The sequence below is a fragment of the Pogona vitticeps genome, chromosome 1 (assembly GCF_051106095.1).
Source record: "Pogona vitticeps strain Pit_001003342236 chromosome 1, PviZW2.1, whole genome shotgun sequence".
Lineage (NCBI taxonomy): Eukaryota > Metazoa > Chordata > Lepidosauria > Squamata > Agamidae > Pogona > Pogona vitticeps.
The window spans coordinates 35192323-35215833 of NC_135783.1; the positions used below are offsets into that span (position 1 = coordinate 35192323).

Genomic DNA, 23511 nt, shown 5'->3' on the forward strand with positions numbered 1-23511 from the left:
GTTGCATACCTGGCCAGCAGGCTTCTGCACCTGTGGGTATTCTCAAAATGGCTCTCTTGGAGACCTTAGTTGCACAAACAGCAAATAAGCCCATATTTTTGCAATGCTTAGTCAGAATTCTTAAAACCCATAATATTGTGGAGGGAGAATGCAGAGGATGTCATTAACACATGTACCCGAACCTGAAAAAAGTGAAAGGTGCTTTATCATTTTGCACATATTTAGCACATGTGCTTGCACTGGACACTTTGAAAGGGACTTGAGTGAAGTATTAATCTGTTGATCTGGGAATTTTATTGCTAAATCTCTCACTCTCCTTCACCCAGCCGGCAGGGTATTGGCATCAAATACAATACGGGCCGCTCTTCACTGCAGCCTTCATCTGGAAGCAGAATCACCAGCTGGTATCATCATCTGCGGGGTTATGTGGGCATTAAAACAACTCAAAAAGGCAATGTTCTGCAATTTGGAAAAGGGGAAGAAGAAAAATCTCCCTGGATAGCTATAGAGGCCTGAAACTCTTAGAAGGCAGAGAATGCTCAGTTTAGCTGAAGAGGCAAGTTTAGCAAAATCAAACATGTTTAGAATGACTTTGCTCACTTAGGGCCCTGGGAATTGATCTTTCCCACTCAAACAATACAGAATGTGCACAGTAGTAGCACAGTAGTAAATTCTGAAGCATAAGCGCACATCCGGACAGTCCTCATAGCTGCCACCCATTAAATGAAGGCAGCTATATTGATCCATATTTATTTGTTGTTGTTGTTCTGCACCGCCAAGTCATCTATGACTTATGGCGACCTTATGAATGAGCTATCTCCAGAATCTCCTGTCCTCAACTGCCCTGCTCAGCTCCTGTAGACTCAAGTCTGTGGCTTCCTTTAGGGTAAAAGGTAAAGGTTCCCCTTGACATTTTGTCCAGTCGTGTCTGACTCTAGGGTGTGGTGCTCATCCCTGTCTCCAAGCCATAGAGCCAGCATTTGTCCGTAGACAGTTTCCGTGGTCACATGGCCAGCGCAACTAGACACAGAACACTGTTTCCTTCCCACCGTGGTGGTCCCTATTTATCTACTTGCATTTGCATGCTTTCAAACTGCTAAGTTGGCAGGAGCTGGGACAAGCGACAGGCTCTCACTCCGTCACGTGGGTTCGATCTTATAGCTGAAGATCTACAGACCTTACAGCACAGAGGCTTCTGCGGTTTAACCTGCAGCGCCTCCACTTTCCTCCTTTAGGGTATTGGTTCCCAATATTGGATAACCTGGATGTTCTTGGATTGAAATTCCCAGAAGCCTTCGTAACCAGCTGTACTGGTCAGCGTTTGTGGGAGTTGAAGTCGTGAGCAAAGTAGGCCAGCCTCACTTGCAAAATTTTTGCCTCCAGAGTTAGTACTGGCTTGATTTCATATATTACCCACTTTTTCGTCCATAATTACAGCTATCCTGTGTTGCCAGATCAGCAGCATCTCATTGCAGAAATGTCCAAGCCGAAATCTGAGACCTGGGTATACGGCTTTAGGGCATCGTAGAGGGAGAAGAGCCTGAATTGCTTCTGAGCTAGCCGGCTGTAGAAAAAAGGTAAAGGGGAAATTGTATAAAACCTAATTACTCAGATAAAGTTGCAAGCCAGAATGGGAGGAAAATCCCTAATTTCCACTAGCTAACAAAACTCACCCAGCAGGTGCAGCAGTTGTGTCCATTGCAGTGGTTCCCAATCGTGAACAACCCAGGGTGTTCTTGGACTGCAGCTCCCAGAAACCTTAATCACCAGCTGCATTGACCAAGGTTTTTGGGAGTGGCAGTCCAAGATCACCTGAGTTATCCAAGGTTAGAAACCATTGCTTTATTGCTGCCCAATGCCACATCCCCATGTACACTCTTCTCTGTATGGCTTATTATCATCATCACCATCACCACCACCATCATCTTAGAACTGCAGAGCTGGAAGGGACCCTATGGATCAAGTTCAGTCCCTGTTAAGGAGATACAGTGGGGAATCGAACTCCCAACCTCTGGCTCCACAACCAGATATCTAAACCACGACACAGTGTAGTTCGGTATCCGATGCTGCTGCATCATAGAAGTGAGCTTTTATGGAAAGGTCACTGTAAACCCATTGGGAGATTCTTCTATCCCACGTATAGATTTCTCAAGAGACAGATAAGGTGTCAGGCATTCCCATTTCTTTAAAGACTTGCCATAGTTTGCTGTGGTCTACACAGTCAAAGGCTTTTGCGTAGTCAATGAAGCAGGAGTAGATGTTTTTCTGGAACTCTCTGGCTTTCCCCATAATCCAGTGCATGTTAGCAAGGATATGGGATACCACCCTGCAAAATGGCCTGGAAAGTCAAACTGCTCATGCTACATCTCTGGTGCAGGTGGTTCCCAAGAAATTTATCAATTTAAGTCAATGAACTATTTAAAACTATTTACAATAGTTTTAAGTGATTTAGGACAATGACTTTAACACTTTAAACCATGCATAACATTATTCCACAACCTATTCAGGTCATGTCCTCTCATCCTTCAAAGCTTTAGCAAAGAAGTATGTCGTGTAACTAAGGTTTGACGGACAAGCAAGATTTGAGAAGGCATGTGACATCATGATCCCTCTTAGACAAAAAATTTGGATGCTCCAACCTTTTGTGGGCCCTTGGTCTACTACTACACAGAACACATCATTCCCAGAACAGATTAACAGATTTGCTATATTCCCATCTTGTTCTTTGTTCTCCCCCTTTCCTTCTTTCTTGGTGTGTATCATGCTCTTCTTCTTGAGTGTCTAAGTATCAGTCAGTGATACAGAACTAGCCCAGCATTTAGCCATCTGGCCAGAGGTTGGGAGTTCAATTTCCCACTGTGCCTCCTTGATACAGACTAGACTTGATGATCCATAGGGATCCTGTCCAGCTCTACAGATATACATGGCTAATGTATGCAAAGTGAGTGGCTGGTGAGGTTGAGCAACTACTCCCCCTTCTCTTCACCAGCATCATTGTTTTTGTGTTTTTTCTTTTCTTTTAACAAACCCCAAGCACTCCCCACAGGACCACTAAGGCTGTGAGTGAGCAAAATCCATTAATGGGCTAGGCAACAACAAAGCTACCCAGGATTGGCACCTAATCAATAATAGGAAAGGTAAAAACATGAAAGCAGCCTGCCCTAGAACTCAAAATTATTTTGGGATTATGACTGCACAGATCGACCAGGTCAGTTATGACTGCTGGCCCATGCCAACTGGCGGAAACCCTTGGGGGGCTGTAGATCAAAACAGTAACTTTTGAGTGCTCTAGCTTGCACTGCTCTGATTTTATATATATATGATGTGTATACACACACACACACACACACAAAAGAATCTGATGGTGTAGCTTTTTGCAGGACATCAAGATACTGACCAACAAATAGCTGCAGGCCAAAGAGCAAATGGACAATCAGTGGCAAACCAAGAATGCCCCTTGATTCAGCCCCCTTTCCACGCAAGGATATACTGTCATTACAGAATTTGCCAGCAGCCCCTACTTCTAGAGAAGCTGAGAATAACTGCGCCAGTTTAGAAACTTTATGCAACTGTCATTAGATTTTTAAAGATAAATGCATGATGAACCACTGAGAAAGTCTTATATAAAACTAATGTGATAATAATTAATTAAATGGTTACATTAAAACACATTTTAAATGGCAAAAGAAGAAAAACCATTAACAAATTAATGTAATGAGAAATATGTGTTGCACAAATTAATGTCATTGGCATTTAGTAGTAAAAACAAAGATTCTGAAAATAATTGTTGGAAACTTTAGACAACCATATCAGGCCCACAGGGGTTGTGTGGACACTCTGGGCCCCACACTCTGCCTCCTCCTGCAGGCATCCCATCAGAAGGAGCACCATGGGCTTCCCCACCTCCTCCTCTGAGTAGGTCCCTGGGGGAGGAGACACGGCACAGAATCTGGGGCACCTGTGCAGCACCTGTGGGCTCGGTCCAGAGAATTGCACCAAACTGCTGAACCACATTAAGTGCCCATCTCTAGTAACAAGCATATGCCCACTCCTCCTGCCATCTCAAATTATGGGGAATGTGCAAGAATGAATGCTTGAACAGGGCCACCGCTGCTCTCAAATACAAGGAAGCATATTTTGAAAGTATTAAATTCCACAACACACCATGAGTTGTAACTCCTTGATTTCCCATGCCAGACCTGATGTTTACCCATCATAAGCCTACAAGTCAGGAGACTTTAGATTGGATGGTGAACTAACCATGGGAAAAGATAAATATCAAAATAACAGTATCAGGTTTGCTACAGACATGACAAGTCAGATAGCCTCGATGAATCTCTTATTTTAACAAGCCACAATATTTTAAATCATTTTTTCCAAATGCATGAAGATTTCATGCAAATAGTGTTTGAGAGAGATTTTTGGAATAAAATGGCACACTCTCATCATTTTAATTTTGAATGTGCTTTTTCATAATGATTTCAAAAAGCATAATCCATTTAAAATTGAAAGCAGCAATCACATACTACACAGAGAAAAATGAATGCCCACGAAAGAGCTGAAACATGGCATATCTGAATGAGGCTTAGAAGCCGGAGAGGCTGCCGGCAAGAAATGTGATGGGAAATCCTGCCAAGACACATTAGCAGCAGACAGAATTACAGATGTGACACACAGGAGAACACAGAAGCACCTAAGATGCCAGAGAAGCAAAGGCACATGGCCTTTGAACAAAAAAAAAGTGGCCAGTGGGGTCATTATACACCAGGTGTATATTTGTTAAGCGAGGCACCACTGTATTGTCTAAAAGTAATTTGTTCCCATTGTCTCAATGTTTGAAAAATAACCAGTGGCTTAGGTATCTGGCTATGGAGCCAGAGGCTGGGAGTTCAATTCTCCACGGCACCTCCTGCAAGCAGAGCCAGCCTGTGTGGCCTCAGGCAAGTTGCACAATAGTAGGGAATGGTAAAACACTTCTGAGCACTCTTTGCCTAGAAACCCTGGAAAGGGTTGCCATAAGTCAGAAAATGACTTGATGACACTTTGTGATTGTTCCTGTTAATTGTTACTTAGTAAAATGTTGAAAATAACAGCTTTTGTTACTTCTTGCAATGCTTATTCTATATCATGGGGTAGGCACTAAAGATTAATGAGGCAACGGCATAACACTTGACAAAATCCAACCAACATACTTCTAAAATTGCCTTAATTGTCCTTTAAAAGTAATTTTTGAAGCAGTCAGAAAATGTTATTCATTACACAGTAATTTTGGCCTTTCTTGTTACATCCCTTTTGAAAAGTAATTTCATTACACTCAAAAGTAACTAATGACATTAATGAGTTACTTCCAATTCATTACTTCCATGCTGTGCCCTGTATTGACCCAACCATTGCTAGTACTAGCAACAGCCCCTCCAAAACACGGTGAGCAAAAGCTTACTAACAGACCACCAGTTAGCATTATTAACTGTGACTAGTGAACAGCTGAGGCTGATAAATGATGGGTGGCAAACTAGTTAGCTGCACTGCCAAGCCTAGGCCCTTTCCCATCTTTAACACTTTAGTACAGTATTTGGTAAAGATTATGTTTGCACTGGGCTACATTAAAGTATCAGTCAGTTTTAAATTAATATAGCCCTGGAGGTTAGACAACTGCAAATATCAGTGAACAATTTTGCAATGTTTTCAGGACCACGAGAGAGAAACAATCCTCAAAAGGACAAACTTATGATTAAAAATAAAACTAGCAAGTAAGCAAATTTTGCTTGAAATTATGTCAATGTTTTACTAGTATCAACCACCATTCAGTTTATTGAAAGGCACATGTTGTCTACAAGTTATAACAAACTCATACAAAGATAACATAAGAAGAATTGGGATATATCAGACCAAAGGTTTACTTAGCCAGAGCAAGAGCAGCTTCTTGCTCAGATTCCCCAGCAACTCCCAGGAAACTGGAGGAGCAATATATAGCCTTCTTCACCAGTCACCACTGATAGCCTGATTTTCCATAAATGTATCCCATTTCTTTTTTAAAGTTCCCCAAGTTGTTGGCCACCATGATGCATTGCAGTAGCAAAATGCATCACTGAACTGGACACAGTTAAACCGTGTCTAGTTCAGATAAAATTCTGTTCATATCCATCTTTTTCTCATCATTCTGCTTTGGTGAGTGACCCTATATCTTACTAATATAAGTCAGAGACTAGAAAAGTTAATTTTTTGGACTACAACTCCCACAATTCCCTAGCTACTATGGCCTCTGATCATGCTGGAAGGGGAATTCTGGTATTTATAGTCAAAAAATTAACTTCCCCAGGCTCTGCTTGCATAATTTCATACACTTCCTTTTTATTCCCATCATCACCTCAAACTTTGCAACCTTTCCTCACAGGGGCACAGTGTCTGCTCTCTTGTCATTTTGGCTGCATTTCTCTGAATTTCCCCCCCCAAATCTACAATCTCCTATTTGAGATGCAGAGACCAGAACTACAGACCATCTATTCCAAGTACACTCATGCCACAGATTTGTTCGGGAGCATCAAGACATTGACAAATTTATTTTTGGTTCCTGCCCTAATAATCCCAACATGGAGTTTGCTTCTTTCGCTGCTGATGCACATAGGACTGACATTTTTATTGACTTCTATCACAGTTGTAGCACATCTTTCCTAGTCAGTCCTTGCCAACTCAGACCCCACATCAGCATACATGGTTAAGATGTCTTGGTCATTGCATGCAACAAACACTCCAAATTTGCACTTACACTGAACTTAACTTGAGAGGGACATAGATTGAGAGAGCCCCAAAAGAATTTTCCTTTCTACCCCAGTTCCAAGACATTCTTTTGGGGCTCTCTCAATCTATGTCCGTCACAAACTGCCTACTAAGTTGGTCATATACCCCATCTCTAGATAATTTATTAACAAACTACTGAGTTCCAGTTCCAGTGCAAACTGTTGGCAGATCCCACTGCTTATCTCTCTTCATTGTGAGAATTGGCCAGGGATCATGGGCTAAATATAAACTTTTCATGGTTAACATCTCAGGGACATCAATGGAGAGAAGGGCATGTGTAGGATAGGCAATGAAGAATTACCAAGCCATCAAAATCAAGGTAAATTAGAGGAAGAAGATGTTGCGATTTATGAAACCCAAGGTTTCATCTATAAACTTTCATAATTAACAAACCACTTCATAGTAAAGAGTGTTACATCATCTTCTCCAAGGTCACTGCCACGATATTATGGTACAAAAGGCTAATAATAATCATAAAACATTATTGTGCGTGTCTCTTTTAAGAAAGGTGCTGGGCACTGTTTAATACACTTACAGTGGTCTAGAATCAACACATCAGTAGCTTAGCTGTACAATGGCTGAAAACCAGAATGAAGCCATACTGCTGGAAGTCTTTTTCCCCTGCCCCCCTTTTCCACCTCCCTATGTCAGCTCAGACACAGGAGAAGTGGAAAGCTGCTTCTAGAACTAAGCAATGGCTTATTGTGCAGGGGCTTAGGTCTACAAAACAGATGATCATTGTGCATTGTTAACTCAAATAAATGCACAAACTTGCCTTGGATTGGGGCCACCCTGTTAGCTTGACTATAATACATGTCAAAACTTCAGTCTGTAAGTGCTCTACAATCTTCCGTGGGTCTTCCCTCCAAAAGCATCCTGTGAAAGAAGATTCCATGTGATAAATAGAGAATTGAGTTCCATCATTAAGACAGGGAAAACTGGGAACAAATTGCTGTTTTCTAGGAGGCTAAAGGTTCGTTATTTCTCTTCAAACCTACTCTATCTCCCAGGATCAGAGACTTTAAAAGGTTATGGTTTTGTTTTCTTTTAATTACAGTACTCAGAATGCATCGGCCAACAGGGCCATGCTGTTTGGGGATTCTGGGAATCATAGTCCCAAAAAGTGGCTTCCTCAGTTGTGGTCCTGGGTGTGCAAAAAAAGGGTAAGCTAGGCTGTTACCCTTACATGGAAGAGAGAACCAAATCCAGCAAAATAAGTCTATTTTTTTCAAGATTAAATTCTGGTGGATGATTTTAAGATGCATCTTACTAGAGACCTTTGGGTAGTGTGGGCGGCATATAAATTATTAAATAAATAAATAAAAGACAATTCTCTGGTCTTCTGTTAGTATGGCCTCATTTCTGTGCTCTTTAAAAAACACAGAGAAAGAGAGAGAGACTTCAACAAAAAGCAGCAGACGTCTCAAACAAGAATATATATTTGATCGAGGTCACCAGTCAGAGCTGTAAATTAAGCCTGCAATTTAATCTGAGGTTGGGGGGGAGAGAGGGCTCTCTGATCAGTTTCTCCTCTATGTGACACTGTACCACAGAAATGGCAATGGAGGCTGCCTGCTTTACAGGCAGCACCAAACATGGAGAACATGGCACCGGATCAGTGGGGGTGGGGGGTGGGGAGTTGGATGGAGACAGACTTGGACAGGGCAGTTAGCAACCAATGTTTACAAACATAAACCGGGAAGATCAGATGGGCCAGCCATAAATTATGACTGGATCGCAGTTGAGCCGGGGCCTCACTCAACATAAAAAGCTGGAGAGGCTTTACGGCCCCAGCTTCAGTTTTAGTCCAATCGCTAAAAACAAAAATTGCATCACATGCAGGGCATTAAGAGCTACTGAAGCATGATGGAAAAAATTCCATCTGACAAGTGAAATTGAATAACAAACACCTCTCCTACTGACCACATTGTAAGCACAGAGCCTGGAGCACCGCCTTGCTATAATACGTATCCCTGGCCCAGATGAACACTTCCAAAGAAGGCAGGGTTAAGGAAAGGGGTTTCGTGAGTTGTTGCTCTTTTCAAGTACTGGTGATTAAAAAAAAACAGAGAAAGTGCGAGTGCGAGTGCAAGAGAGAGAGAGAGAGAGAGAGAAAGAGAGAGAGAGATGTTCCTGTCACTCCAACCTCTGCTCCTGGTTCTTTCTTTGCTGTTCCCCCTGCCACTGTTAAATTAAAAAAAGAAAATGAAAACCCAGTAGTTATTAATCCCTTGATGTCTACCCACATTTTTTTTCCTCGCTGGCAGAACAGAAGAAAAAAAAATAATCTCCCTCTCTTTTTTTTTTTTCCTGTAAAGCTTCTTTAGATCAAGCTGCTAAATGCTTTGGGCTAATTTTAAAACTCCCAGCCTCAGAACAGGGCCAGAGTGGTGTTTGCTGGGTGACATTGTGAGAGAAGGGGAGGATTCTTTCCCATCCATATGATGCAATCTGACTCTTTAGTCCACCACCCCCTGCCAGAGTTCTCGTGAAGGGCTTCATGTCTTGCTGTCTTTCAGCCCTCCTCTGTACATCCCACCAAGACCCAAGAGATCTCAATATTCTATACCAGTGGTTCCCAAGCTTGGGTTCCCAGATGTTCTTGGACTAAAACTCTCAGAAGCCTTTACCACTAGCATGGTGGCCAGGCTTTCTGGGAGTTGTAGTCAAAGAACATCTGGGAACCCAAGCTCGGGAACCAATGTACTAAAGGCTGAATTCCAGCATAGAGGAATATGGCTCTGCAAATATCCCATACTCTTTTTAATCTTTCCCAGGTTTTCAACACTCTTCACAAAATGAAGTTAATTTAGTTGAGAAGCAGGAACAGTTGCTATTACTGTATCTGTTATGTAGCTTCTCAAAACTTTTCCCCTGGTGGGTCTCCACAAGCTCAAGAAGCAAACAGAACAAAGCAATGAGCTTTTATTGGCCTCTGTTGAAACCAAATATAGTAGGGCTCTTTTAGTTGGTACAATTTTTAGTAATTAGGACTACACTTGTGGGCACTGTAGCAAATACATAAGCTCCATCTGTTTGCATCTAACAAAAGGCTGGCCTTGTTTTGCTTCTTGAGGAGACATTTCTTTAGGATGCATCTGTTCTGCCTTTCTTCCATGATCGAGATATTGGGAGATTCCTGTTCTTTGCTGTTTCGTCGGTTAGTGTATCTTCTTTGTTAACTGGATACAGAGACAAACTAGAGGACCCCTCTGCAGATGTTAGAAAGTATATATGCCTATATGTATTCAGGGTAGGTGTAAACAGGACAAAGTCATTTCTTGCCCTCCAGACATTGTTGGATTACAGGTTCTATTAACCTTTGGCAACAGTGAGCCAGAATAGGAGGTGTAGTCCAACAATACCTGGATGGTTCCGTGTTACTGCTGTAGAAGCTCTGAAGGCCACAAAAATGCCTATGCACAACTTCCCACTTCCATTCCCCTATAATCAGCTCCCCACAGAATAAACACTGCTGAACAGGCATGGAGAATGACTGCTTAGGAGAAACACAACCACATCCATGATAGCATGAAGCAATCTGGGCATTTTAGTAGCTACAAAGAAAACCTTCCATCAGTAAAGATGTGGGCAAACACAACATGGGGAAGTTTGATTTTGCTTTATTTCTTTTTTTGACTACAACTCCCAGTAGCTGTGGAGGCTGGGTGACTCTTGTGGTTAGAGTTACCAAAACACATCCAAACTTTTCCAAGATCTGTAAATAAGATCAGAGCAGATAGAGACAACTTGTTATTGGTGCTTGAGCTGAAGAGGATTGCCTCCTTCTACTTTTCCAATGGATGCAACAGAGCATCCATTCTGCAACAAAACCATTTCATTAGCCCTTCTCCCAAGCTCTGCCTCTCATGCTCCATTTATACATCCTGTTCCACAAGCCAGTGCAGGGGATTGAAAAGTAAATTACCAAAGTAAATTAAGTTAATAAAAAGCAAATAAATGCCACATACTGTATAAAAGACTGAAAAGAACTTTAAAGCACTCCATAATTAAAGAAAATTAAAAGCATCAGTTAGGGGGTGCTGTTGTCCCCTTTTCTATAATAATGTCCTTGGCTTTAAAAAAAGTCAAGAAGTGGGTTTCATTCTTGGTTCCTCTCAGTTTTCCATCCCAGAATCTGAATACTTGGGAGTGGGGGGAATTCACACACATTTTAGACCATACTAGTGGCACACTGAGAAAATGGGTTGCATTTGGGTTAAAACAAGGATGGACAAATGCAACCTCCAGATATTATTAGACTGTACCTCCTGGCAGCCCTAGTCACTACTGCTAATGTTGAGGAAGGTTGAGATCAACAACATCAACAACACTGTGTCCTCCTGATAACTGCTTTGCTAAACATTTGGTGGAGACAGGAGACCAAACAAAACAAAACAAATATTGACCAAGCCATCTTGCACAAGGTGGCTTGCCTACAAGAAGTGAATGATCACAACCTCAGTGGCAAAATTATTAGGAACAGAACATAGTGAAGAGTATATCTCAACTGCACAGTTATAGCAATGTGATTATACCAAACTATCAATCCCAGAGAATCTGGGATTGTTAGTTTGCTGAACTAGCAAGCTCTGGTAGAAAGCTCTAACACTCCCCTCTGAACTACAGGAGACAATCCTAAGGAACTCACCAAACTATAAATCACTGGTATAGGATGGTGCCATGATAATCACAATGCCATCCAAGTGCTCTACCTTCTGCCATAAGGTAGTCTTATTTAGTAATAAGTCCTGAAAAACAGTATACTTGAATAATGGAGACTTGGAGGTATCTCTGCAGAATTATAACCCCTATTCAGGGGGTTCCTCACAGCAAATGTGGGGTACAATTAGGCAACAGAACTTTGCCCCCAGCCCAGACTTTACACAGTTCTTCCAGTCTCCTCGTGTAATCATTTGATTCTTCTGGAACAGGAAAATTCCCATACAGAACTTGGAAAAGATATTAGAGGGGGGGCACTACAACCCTCATAACCCCAGTGGCCAGGATGGTTGGGGTATGATGAAGACTGTAGTTCCAGCCCTATGTGTCTTTTCCAAGTTATGTAACTAAAGACCTTAATTTTCTAGAATCTTTAATTACAAAGGGAGCCACCATAGATGGAGAACCTTGTCTGCTGAAGGCCATAAAAATATTTACTCTGCCCTTCCAGAAAAAAAAATGTTCCTGGTAGCTTACAACAATATAGTTTAACAACCTTAGAATCAAACATCACAATGCTGTGTATATATGCACGCTTCTTGGTATTTTTTAAAAAAAACAAGGAGATATCCATCATGGAGTCAAGTTATTTTGTAGCCTCATCTTTCAAAAAATCTCCTTGTACTGTAACTGGTAAGATTTCAGCTAGAAGCTTTGGTACTATATCTGTGCCATCTGAAAAAGACACAGCATAACTTAAGAGAAGGGTAATAGTAATTCAGTCTCGTTGTCTTTTAGAAGTATGGGAAAGGGCATATAAAACTGCCTCACAGTAAACTGGACCATTATTAGCACACCTGATCTAGCACTGTCTGCTAAGGTAAGCTTTTGTCAGCGTAGTACTAACTATACAGAAGCCTTGTATATATGCACATTTGGTAAAACAAAACAATTTGGTAAACACAAAAGACAGGACCTTCTTGGTGATGGTCTGGCCCTGCAGGGATCAAATAGCCCTCCAGCCCCATCAGTATGGTGCATCTTCTTTCGCTGTGGCCTCACCTAAGGAAAGTCAATAGCTGGAGTGATTCACAGGAGATTTGCTCTTAGCAACTAGAGATTTATTTTGTAATATTACTCTTTGGACATTGCTTTGTCAGACCCTGGCCTTTAAAAACTGTATATAAATAAATTCAGATGAGTAAATAAACTCCAAGTAGCAGCAGCTCTCCAGAGGCTTGGCCAGGTATTCTACAGATCTGCTACGCCAGATCCTTTTAATAAGATACTGAACTGCAATCTTCCATGCATTAACATGTGCTCTAGCACGAAAACTAAGACAACTTCCTCAAATAGCAGCACACAGCCTTAAGCCTTCCAAATATGTTTGATTATGGCTTCCATAATTCCTTATCAAACTGTTCTTACTTCATGGCTAAAAGATATGACGCTGGAAGATGGGACCCTCAGGTCGGAAGGCATCCAACATTCTACTGAGGAAGAGCGGAGGAGAAGTAGCTCCAGAGCTAATGAGATGGTTGTGCCAAAGCTGAAAGGACGCTCAGCTGTGGACGTGCGGGAAGTGAAAGGAAAGTCTGATGCTGCAAAGAAAAATACTGCATAGGAACCTGGAATATAAGATCTATGAACCTTGGTAAGCTGGATGTGGTCAAACAGGAGATGGCAAGAACAAACATTGACATCCTGGGCATCAATGTATTAAAATGGACAGGAATGGGCGAATTCAACTCAGATAATTATCATATCTACTATTGTGGGCAAGAATCCAGTAGAAGGAATGGAGTAGCCCTCACAGTCAACAAAAGAGAGGGAAAAGCTGTAATGGGATATAATCTCAAAAATGATAGAATGATGTCAATACGAATCCAAAGCAGACCTTTCAACATCACAGTAATCCAAGTTTATGCACCAACTACCAATGCTGAGGAAACTGAAATTGAACAATTTTATGAAGATTTACAAGACCTTCTAGAACAGACACTGTGAGTTATTGGTCCCATAAATGAGATCAAAAACCACGAAACAGGAAAATCCAGGCCCCATTCACTCCCATTCGAAATTAAACTGCTTGAGTCAACACAGTTCCTGGGACATGAACTCTTGGCAGCCTGCATTTAAAGTCTGTTTCGATTTTATTAAAAGGAATCACCTAATACCGTATCTTTACTGTTTAATGACTCAATTTTGGTAACGTAAGCCAAATTAATTATCTATAAGGAAACTGTTCTGTTCAAAGGACTAGAAAGGCCAATTATTAAACCACATAAGTTTATTTAAGTGAACAAAGAAAACAGTTCTCTACAGTTTCATTTCTAAGCAACAGCATAATGGTTCAGCACCTTCTATAAAAATTAACTATTAAGCAAACAAAAACTAAACTATAAACTAAGGTAAGCAAACGATATTCTTACGCAGTCCATATTGTTGAATTAGGTTCCTTCGCTTGGATCAAAGTAATGCGACGCCATGTTTTCAGAATCCCAAAACTCTCTTCTCTCTCTCAAGTTACTTTTTCCAACCTCTTGTAAATTTCTCCAACCTGCCCCCTCCTGACATACTCAACCAATCACGAAGGCAAGAATTAGCATAGGGTACGCCCTACTTTCCCACCAACACCAAAGAATTGTTTATCATTCAGGTTAGAGATATTTTGACTCTGCCGTGTTTTCCTCTCCAGCTGCGGCGATAAGAAAAGCTGAAAATAACTACTAGTAATTTTCCAGAACTTAGCCTGTGTCAGACTCAAAATGGATTCCTCTATGGTTAAGACATGACTACATAACACATCTCTAATTAGAAAAATACATTTCATCACAGACACCACAGAAAGATATTCTTCTCATTCTAGGGGATTGGGATGCTAAGGTAGGGAGTCAAGAGATAAGAGGAACAACAGGAAAGTTTGGCCTTGGAGTTCAAAATGAAGCAGGGCAAAGGCTAATAGTGTTTTGTCAAGAGAACATCACAGACACTCTTTTCCAACAACACAAGAGGCGACTCTATACATGGAAATCACCAGATGGGCAATATCGAAATCAGATTGATTATATTCTCTGCAGCCAAAGATGGAGAAGCTCTATACAGTCAGCAAAAACAAGACCTGGAGCTGATTGTGGCTCTGATCATCAGCTTCTCATAGCAAAATTCAAGATTAAACTGAAGAAAGTAGGAAAAACCACTGGGCTACTCAGATATAATCTAAACCAAATCCCTTATGAATACACAGTGGAAGTGAAGAACAGATTTAAGGAACAAGATTTGGTGGACAGAGTGCCTGAAGAACTTTGGATAGAGGCTCGTAACATTGTACAGTGGACCCTCTACTTACGGAATTAATCCGTATTGGAATGGTGGCTGCAAGTCGAAAAGTCTGTAAGTCGAATCTCCATTGACCTACAATGCACTGAAAACCGATTAATCCCATAACCAGTGGCTTTTATTCTATTTTTATTCCATTTTGGTTTTTTTCTGGTCTGTAAGTCGATTCTCTGGCTGCAAGTCGAATCTAAATTTTGCAGCCAGAGAAGTCTGTAACTCGAAAAGTCTGTAAGTCGAGCCGTCTGTAAGTCAAGGGTCCACTGTACAGGAGGCAGCAACAAAAACCATCCCAAAGAACAGGAAATGCAAAAAAGCAAAGTGGCTGTCCAACGAGGCCTTAGAAATAGCAAAGAAAAGAAGGGAATGGTTCATGAGATGGTTGGACAGTGTCATCAAAACAACCAACATGAATTTGACACAACTCCGGGAGGCAGTGGAAGATAGGAGGGCCTGGCGTGCTCTGGTCCATGGGGTCAGAAAGAGTCGGACATGACTAAATGACTAAACAACAACAACAACAATATAAACCAAACCAAATCATGCTGCTTATATACCGTCCCAACATGCTTAAAGCACTCTCTGGGTGGTTTGTAAGTTAATTACACAGGCTACACATTGTTCTCCCAATGACCTGGGTACTCATTTTACCTACCTCGGAAGGGTAGAAGGCTGAGTCAACCTTGAGCCAGCTACCCCTGGTCGTGAGCACAGTTTTGGCTGCAGTACAGCAGTTTAAACACTGCACCATGAGACTCATTAATATACTATACTATACTATACTATACTATACTATACTATACTATACTATACTATACTATACTATACTATACTATACTATACTATACTATACTATAATATAATATAATATAATATAATATATTCTCAAATAATATAATATTCTCAAATAATTCTCAAATTGTATCTCTGGCCTTAATATGGTAAATAGGAAAGCCAATTAGATTTGCATAAACCTGGGAAGCAGGAAAGTTTTACGGATCAGATCATACTTTTGCACTATTAAAGAGCAGGCCGGGTAGGTGGGGCTCGTCATCCATGGAAGGCAGCCCATCTAGGAGAAGGAAAACTCCGATTTCAAACCTCCACTGCCTTGTGGCTATATCCACTCATGGAAAAGGCTTCAGGAGTTAACCTAGAGGCAAAATCCAGAGCTGGAGTCCCGAAGGCAGCTCGTGTCATTCTGCCAACTCCTGCAACATTGCTGGAACCAGTTGTATTGGCTCTTGCCTTTCCATTGGACCATTTCAGCAATGTGGAGAGGGGGGATCTGCTGCTTGGGTAACAGCCTATCCTCCATATTACCTTACCCGGGCTTCATGCTCTGGAGAGGACACTCCTCGATTCAGAGCATTTTACAATAGTCTCTCGAGACTGAAGGATGCCTATGTAATATAATATGGGGAATTTTGCTGGAATTTTAAGTGGGATTATAGCAAAGTAGATGTGTTGCCAACCAATCAAGATCAACATATGTAATAACTTGGAGTCTATGGCTTTTAGTAAAGATAATTTTCTCATGCCATTTTTAAAGCTCTGTGCACACAGTGATAATTTCACAGGTTAACAAGAGGTGGCAAAAAGGAAGCATGGATGACTTGTAGTTCTTTTCTGACATGACTACTAGCTGCAAGACCCATGAGCTCCAGACTGGTAGGGTCTCATTTATGTGTTCAGAAGGAAGCAGGGAAATGATCACCAGCAACCTGTGATCTATGGAGTGCACCAAAAGACAAGGTGCATGTGTGTGTGTACATTCACACACGCACTCACACGCACACGCCATGTGGAACACAGATTGATTCAGGGAAACAATACATCACTTCTTGTTCTTTCACTTCATTCTCAAAGACCTTTCAAAGACTCTTTGTGTCACTATAAACTCGTGTTGGCCTGATCTAGCTAGTTCCTGGGACAATGTTCTGCTGCTTGGATCCTCCAGGATCCACAGTCATCACCCAAAATGCCACCAAAAAAACCTCAGGAAAATGCTGGAAGTCTGATTCCTTTTTTTTTTTAAGTGTATTTGTGGGCCTTGAACAGTGTGACCTAGTGTTACCTATGTATAACATGCTTCCTGGAGCAGTAATTCATCTTCCCCAACCCCCAAGAAAAGAGAGTGCCAAATGAGGACTCAGAAGGGCCACTGAAAGAATCTTGGGGGTGGCATGAAGTTCTAGGGCTGAACTTTATTCACCCCACACCAAACACAGCTGACTGCAAGTAGTCCTGCAGGGAGGAGAGCCAAACTACATACATATATATCTCCCATTAAGGAACACGTCTCCCCTTTTTGGTAAATCCAGTGACTGAGCAGTGGTAAGGCCTGGGTACCATGTCTACCAATCTGGAAAGATCCACCCTCTGAGACATAACCCTCCTCAAGGGTTATTTCCTGGGCAGTTGAAATGGTGTCCATCAACAAGTTGACCTCGTATCAAATAATCCCTTTTTTGCTCTCATATTCCCTTCACTCAGAAACCCTAGCTAGTACAGCCAGTATTCAAACTGGCTGGGGATTCTGGGCATTATAGTCTGAAAAACTAATGGTTCCTTTGTTTTATTTCACCAGAAAAGTTATTGTTCCCTTCCCCAATTTGTAAACAGTTTTGAAAAATGCTTCCAAGCTCTGTATAGAATAAATACCTATATTAGACAGGACAGGTATCCCTTTCTTTGTTCTGTCTGTCTGTCTGGGTAGACATAATAATTGAGGCAAAGAGGAAGTCACAAAGGAAGCAAAACCAGGGAGCTGGACAGGGGACAGACTGGATTTGTCTTCAGTGTGGAAGATATTGTAACTCTCGAATTGGCCTCCTCAGCCACACTAGACGCTGCACCAAGTCCTCCATACAGAGCATGTTACCATAGTCTTTCGAGACTGAAGGATGCCTACTACTACATAGCTACATTAAAATCTTTAATTTCTCAGTTGTTTTCTATAGGCTGCTAACCTTTCACCACAGAGAAACAAACAAAAACTTTAAAACAAAGCAAGAAATTCATTCTACAAACAACAGGTATGCCTAAGGTTGCCATGACTGGTTAAAAACAAGCAAAAAACAAGCAATTTTCAAATGAAATTGGGGGGAAATCTGGGAAGATCGTCTGGGTTATGTACCCAAACATGCTCATGCCCCTGGGTTTTATTAAAAATCACCTCATTTACTTCTCATAGTTCTGGATCTTATGCATTTTCTCAAACTGATCTCTAGCTTTCCTAATATAAGCACTACCAAGAGACTCCCAAATAAGCAGACTCTTCCTCTGTGTACAAAAGATTCATATTAATATTTTTAGAACTGCTGGAATTTTAGAACTGGTAGAAAGGGATCATCGAATTTAGCCCCTGTCAAAGAGGCACAGTGGAGAGGCAATTTCCCAACCTCTGGGTAAGCATCCAGACGCTTAAACCACTGAGCCATCCAACAGTTACTTACTAATGCCAAGAACACACTCCCATTATTTTTGGTTTCTCTGTTTTCAAAAGAGAGAGACTGCATTTGTTTCTCTACACCAGCATCCCTCTGTCTAACCTTTTGAAAAAATATTAGGCTCCAGTAGACTATCATAAGACAAAAAGAAAATGAATATGCATTTAACTGGATGCATTGTTCTCCATCTAAACAGAGTTATCTAGACATCATTTGTGTATTAACCTCCAGCCGCAGAAGAGTTCAGTGAAACTCAGAAATCTGCATTCCACATACATAACACTGGTCAGTCTCAGCCTCACAGTCCTTGTGGACTAGCTTCGACTTCATCATCATTGTAAAGAACAAAGAATAAGCATTATAATCTCATTTTTCTTTTTAACACCCCCCCTTACATCAAGAAACAGGATCATACAACATCGTTGCAACATCAGACGTTTTATCTTTTGGCAACCTGGCATTATGAGCATTAGTGCTGCCTAACAGCACTGGGGAGGTGGGGTTGGGTGTAGAAGCTGCAGGAGATGGGTTAGAAATGAATACCTTTCAGAACCAGCGGTTCCTTGCCTTCTCGCTTGAGAGACTCCAGCACTACGTGCAAGGGCTGTGAAGGTATTACTCTGCTGGGCTCATTGGTATTCTCATCATAAACCACAATTTCTTTGGAAAAGATCCTCTTGAAGGAGTCCTTGCCTTCCCGGCAAGAGATCAAGTCCAAGACTGTAATCTTGCCCTGCTGAAGCCTCCTCCTGCTGATCTTATCGGAGCAGTTGATGTGCACAGCCCCTTGGATGTGGCTTTTGTTGTACTCCATAAAGGGCCGGCAGTCAATGATCACGGGCCCTTGGTGGCTTTTGGTGCATTTGGTCATCTTTTTAGCCAAGTCATTGGGGTAGATGGTTTTGATGCTTGCCAGGGGCTTGGTTGGCCCCGAGACGGGGCTCCCCACACCGCTCGACGGATTCACAGTGCCAGAGTTCTCATTGTTGTTGACCATTTGGCTCGCAGGGCAAGCGGGCGAGGTTCCTACGTTGGCAGAGGCGCTGCTGGTGCTGGCTTGCGTCGGGGCCTGAGAGTCTTTGTCGTAGGTTGCCACAGTGCAGCAACTGGCGCTGCTGCATCCACAACTCAAGGAGCGAGCAGAGCCGTTGGATGAGGGCATATACGTGAGATTAGCAGCCTTGAGGGACACGACCGCGGCGCCGAGGAGACTCGAGGGGCTCTCGCTGACGGAAGATGCAGATTCAAGGTAGCTGGCGTCTAAGCAAAGGTTGAGATCCTGAGGTCTGATGGGCCTGGAGAGAGCCACTACTACCCTGTCGTCTAGTGGAGATGGAGGCATGAGGAGGCTGAGGATGGCAAGTCAAAAGGAATTCAAGCTCTCTCTGTGTCAGAAACAGCAACAACAACAAAAAGAGGAAATCATCATCCTGACCCTCATGACACATAAGGCTTCCTCTTTCTACCTGCACAGCAATGCCTTAAACCAGACCTGGAGAAGGTGTGACACCCCCACCCCCAGTGACTGTTAAACTGCAAATCCCATCAGCCCTCAGCCACTGTGAGAGTCACTAGGCATTCTGGGAGCGGTCTTTCATTCACAGGCTCCAGGCACCACACTGATGGCTACAGGTTTCAATCACAGTCCAAGAGGCTTTTAGCATGAAGCTGAAATTTGTTACTCATTATCCTTCTGACAAGGTATTGCAAGCTATCACCATTTATTACTGTCGATTATTCTTACTAGACTTTATTGCCTAAAATTCAATAGTACGTAACAGCTACTATTGAATCTCATTGAATCTGTGGGGATCTGGTGAGTTGACTCCTTCATAAACTCCATTGATTCCATGGTGATTAACTACCAGATTTCAGCCATTATTTTGTTATTGTTATTTATTATTTCAGTGCATACTGCCCCATATTGTACACAATTTACAACACATCAAAAACACATATGAATAAAACACGTACCGAATAATTAATACTTCAATAAAATCATGTCTCTAGCTAAAACCTACCTTTCAGTAAAAACATCCGCTTTTTAGTTATTATAATTATTAGCTATTACCATTTTGCATAAAGAAGGGCACTGCAACTGCAAGACTGTCCTCAACTTGGATGAGCCAAAAAAAGTTTACATGAGATAAAACTTTATTAACCATTATAATTCGGAAACTATATTACTCGCTCTTACCTATTGACATTTATTAGTATTATTATTTATCTTTGTTCATTATTAGAATATATTTGTTGCTGTTTAGTCGTTAAGTCGTATGTGACAGGGTGCTTGGCCCTCCCCTGAACTAGAAGGAAAAAATAGTAAATCTTATGTAACCAAGTTATGCAAAAAAAAGGGAGAGCAAATTTTAATGGGCATAATGTATATACGTTGCAGAATTCATCATTTGCTGAGACAGAAGTTTGACGTATGTATATTTTTCTTAAAGAACAAAGTGCAGGCCTACTAGGAAATTGAATCCAAACAATACCCATCAAACGGAGGCAAAACACCAAGAAGTCTCCAGAGCAGGTATCCTCAGAGGACTGCAGGAAGGGAGGCCAGTTCTCTTTTGCCTGGGAGTTGGCCACAGAAAAGGCTCTCCCTTAGCAGGCTTGTTCTGTTCTTGGCCAATGAAGGCTTCAAAACGTACCCCTGTGACATTAACAGTTCATTGAAATGCACTACAGGCAAACCTGGGCTGAGAGAATGGGATACCTTTCCCCTAGCAAGTGGTTTCCAAAAGAGTCTCTTTGGTTTTTTGTTTTTTTTTAAACACAAACCTCAGAAAGGTCTGGCCAGTAATCTGAAGGCATACTGAAAAGGAAGAGAGAGAAGTAACAGAGAGTATCATCTCTTCAGAGCAAAACGGCACGGTGTTCCAATGCAAAAAGTAGTTACAGCTCTGGAATATCCAAACCTGAAGACAGCAAGCTCCCCTTCTGCCATTTATACTTTAAAAAAAATCATCCTCCACATCTTGTCAGGATGATATTATTCTTCCCCACTCCTACAAACAGAGGTCCCATCCACTCCTCACCCCTACCCAATATCCAACTCACTCACTCTCTCTTTAACTCTCTCCCGCTCCCTCTCCATATATATAATGGCACCATTTTAGTGACCCATTGCATTGATATCTGGCCTAGTCCAAGGGAGGCCAGTCAGATGACATGAGGTGCTTGGGCTGGGATTCAAGGTAGGCATCACCTACTCAGTGCATTCCTTAAACCCTAAGCAATCCCCACAAATCCAATTCCCATGAACTCCAAGGGACCTGTATCCCATTGAACTTGCTGAGGGTCAGGCTGACATATCCAGCCAGATCGCACGCAAAAATGAACCACACTTTTCACTCTACAACACCCCTCTCCAGAATGTGCAGTTCCTTCAATTTAAAACAGAAGAGCGCTGAATATTTACCCAGTTCAAGGGTCTAAATTGGGGTTTTTTCAGCGACTTCCATTCCTCCAGGATCAGCTTCCTCCCTTCCAACATGCAACTGCTTTTGTAATCCTACAGTATTTTTCCCCCCTGCCCATTCAGAGGGGGGCCGTAATCCTCCTCCACGTGTGGGGTGAGGGGTGGTGGTGTCGGAAGTGCATTTGAAAGAGGAACTTGGATTTCCACAGTAAAGGGAGAGAGGAGAGGCGATCATGTTCTCCATACGAATTCTGGAGAGCGAGAGATGAAACCGGGAAGACCCCAGACAAGTTGTGTTCCGTTTCTTCATTTTTTTCCTGTCCTGTTTTTGGAAATCAAATGTGCATCTCTCTCCCTCTCTTTCTCCTTTCTCACGTTCCCGCGCACGGAAATGGGGAGCCAAGCAGAACAAGCGGGGGAGGCTGGTCGAGCCCTGCCTTCTTTTCCCCGTTAGACGTAAAAACAGGGGGGAAAAAGCGTTTACTTTTGTAACCCCACCACGCGTGCGAAGAAGCAGGGCGATCACAGAACCCCCTAATCCCGTCTTGAGAGGCCCCGGGAGAAGAACTACAGTACTTTCGTCCAGTGGCACACACGAAAACGGGGATATTTGGGGACGATCTGCCTCTCCGCAGCATCGGTCATATCCAGTATTTCCACAGCCAAGCCATGAAGTCAGACGGACGAGTTAAAAAAAGATCCCAGGCAAAAAAAGAGGTAACCTTCCTTCACCACCACCACCCCTCTGCCCGGACCTCAACGACAACGAAAGGCGTTTAAAGCGAGCTTTGGCCGGGGGAGGGGGAGTCCTGAGAAATGATACAGGAACCCCCCCCCCGCCAACCTCTTCTCCTCTCCGATCCCCCGAAGAGCCCCCTCCCTGACACTGCAGCACTTCCCAAATGCGAAAAGCCGTCGTTTCTTCTCATCCTTTCAGGCAACGTCCGCTACGCAACCACACGCAGCTCGCCAGGCGCAAAGGGAGAGAAGAGTAGCTCTCGTTACCCATGATGTAACGCGTTTTTAGTTATTATGTTTTTTAACAGAAAGCATCTCTTCGCGAAAACAGCACATATTTTAGAAGCCTGTAGGTAGTCAACTTGCGTCCCCTTTTTCTGATTAACCCCAAGTCTTCCACTTACTTCATGAATGAATATTTCCCTCCAACATCTGGCGCTCGTCTATGGCTATCGATTTACGCATTAAGGCCCCATTCACTCGGCTTCATTGATCTCCGGCTGCAACATACACTTACTTTCTCTTTTGCTACACATTAAATGTAAGGTTCGAAAGGGGCGTGGCGGGGGGGCGTGTTAGACGGCGTCCAGGCCCAATAGAGGCTCTCGCTCGGAAGCCGCTCGATCCCCGTCGCGGGGATGCCCATGATTGGCGGCGAGAGGCTGAGGGGGCGGGGCCAGGGGCTGGCCTCTGGGCCGCGTTCGGGGGTGATTTGGTTGGCCTCGGTTCGAGTCCCCGGTGTGCTAACCAGCGGAGGGAGTGATGTCATTGGCAGCCAATCAAGAGCTCCCGCGGGTCAGCCTGAGCGGAGAGAAGCAGCAGCAGCAGCAGCTGCTCTCTATTGACATGCAAACTTAACCAGGAGGCAGCAGTTAACTCTTGAGGGCGCAGAATTGTCAATGCTGCACCGCGACACCCGCTGCCTATCTTGGAAAGGATCCCCCGATCCCCCGCCCCCTCTTTTCTTGGGGGGTGCGGAGGTGAGCAAAGCGAATGTATTCGTTCCCTCCAGGCTTCCACAACCTCCCTTTCCCACGTCGCCTTCCTTCCCTTTAAGACAGATTCCGCCGCTCCCCCACACTATTCACCCCCCCCCCCGCC

At 42.8% G+C, this 23511-nt stretch overlaps 1 protein-coding gene across 2 annotated transcripts in view; it reads right to left on the minus strand.

The window, feature by feature from the left end:
- Nucleotides 1-22963, minus strand: part of DUSP10 (dual specificity phosphatase 10) — a 56050-nt gene extending 33087 nt beyond the window's left edge. Inside the window, exons 1-2 of one of the 2 annotated variants that reach the window (XM_072990574.2) lie at nucleotides 22815-22963; nucleotides 18792-19597 (exon numbers count right to left, since the gene is read on the minus strand). In XM_072990574.2, coding sequence (XP_072846675.1) covers nucleotides 18792-19597; nucleotides 22815-22819 — 811 coding nt within the window. In that variant the 5' untranslated portion in view covers nucleotides 22820-22963. Of the gene's footprint in view, nucleotides 1-18791; nucleotides 19634-22814 lie in introns of both variants that reach the window. The other variant, XM_072990577.2, reaches the window with a different exon arrangement.
- Between the last annotated feature and the right edge of the window lie 548 nt (nucleotides 22964-23511).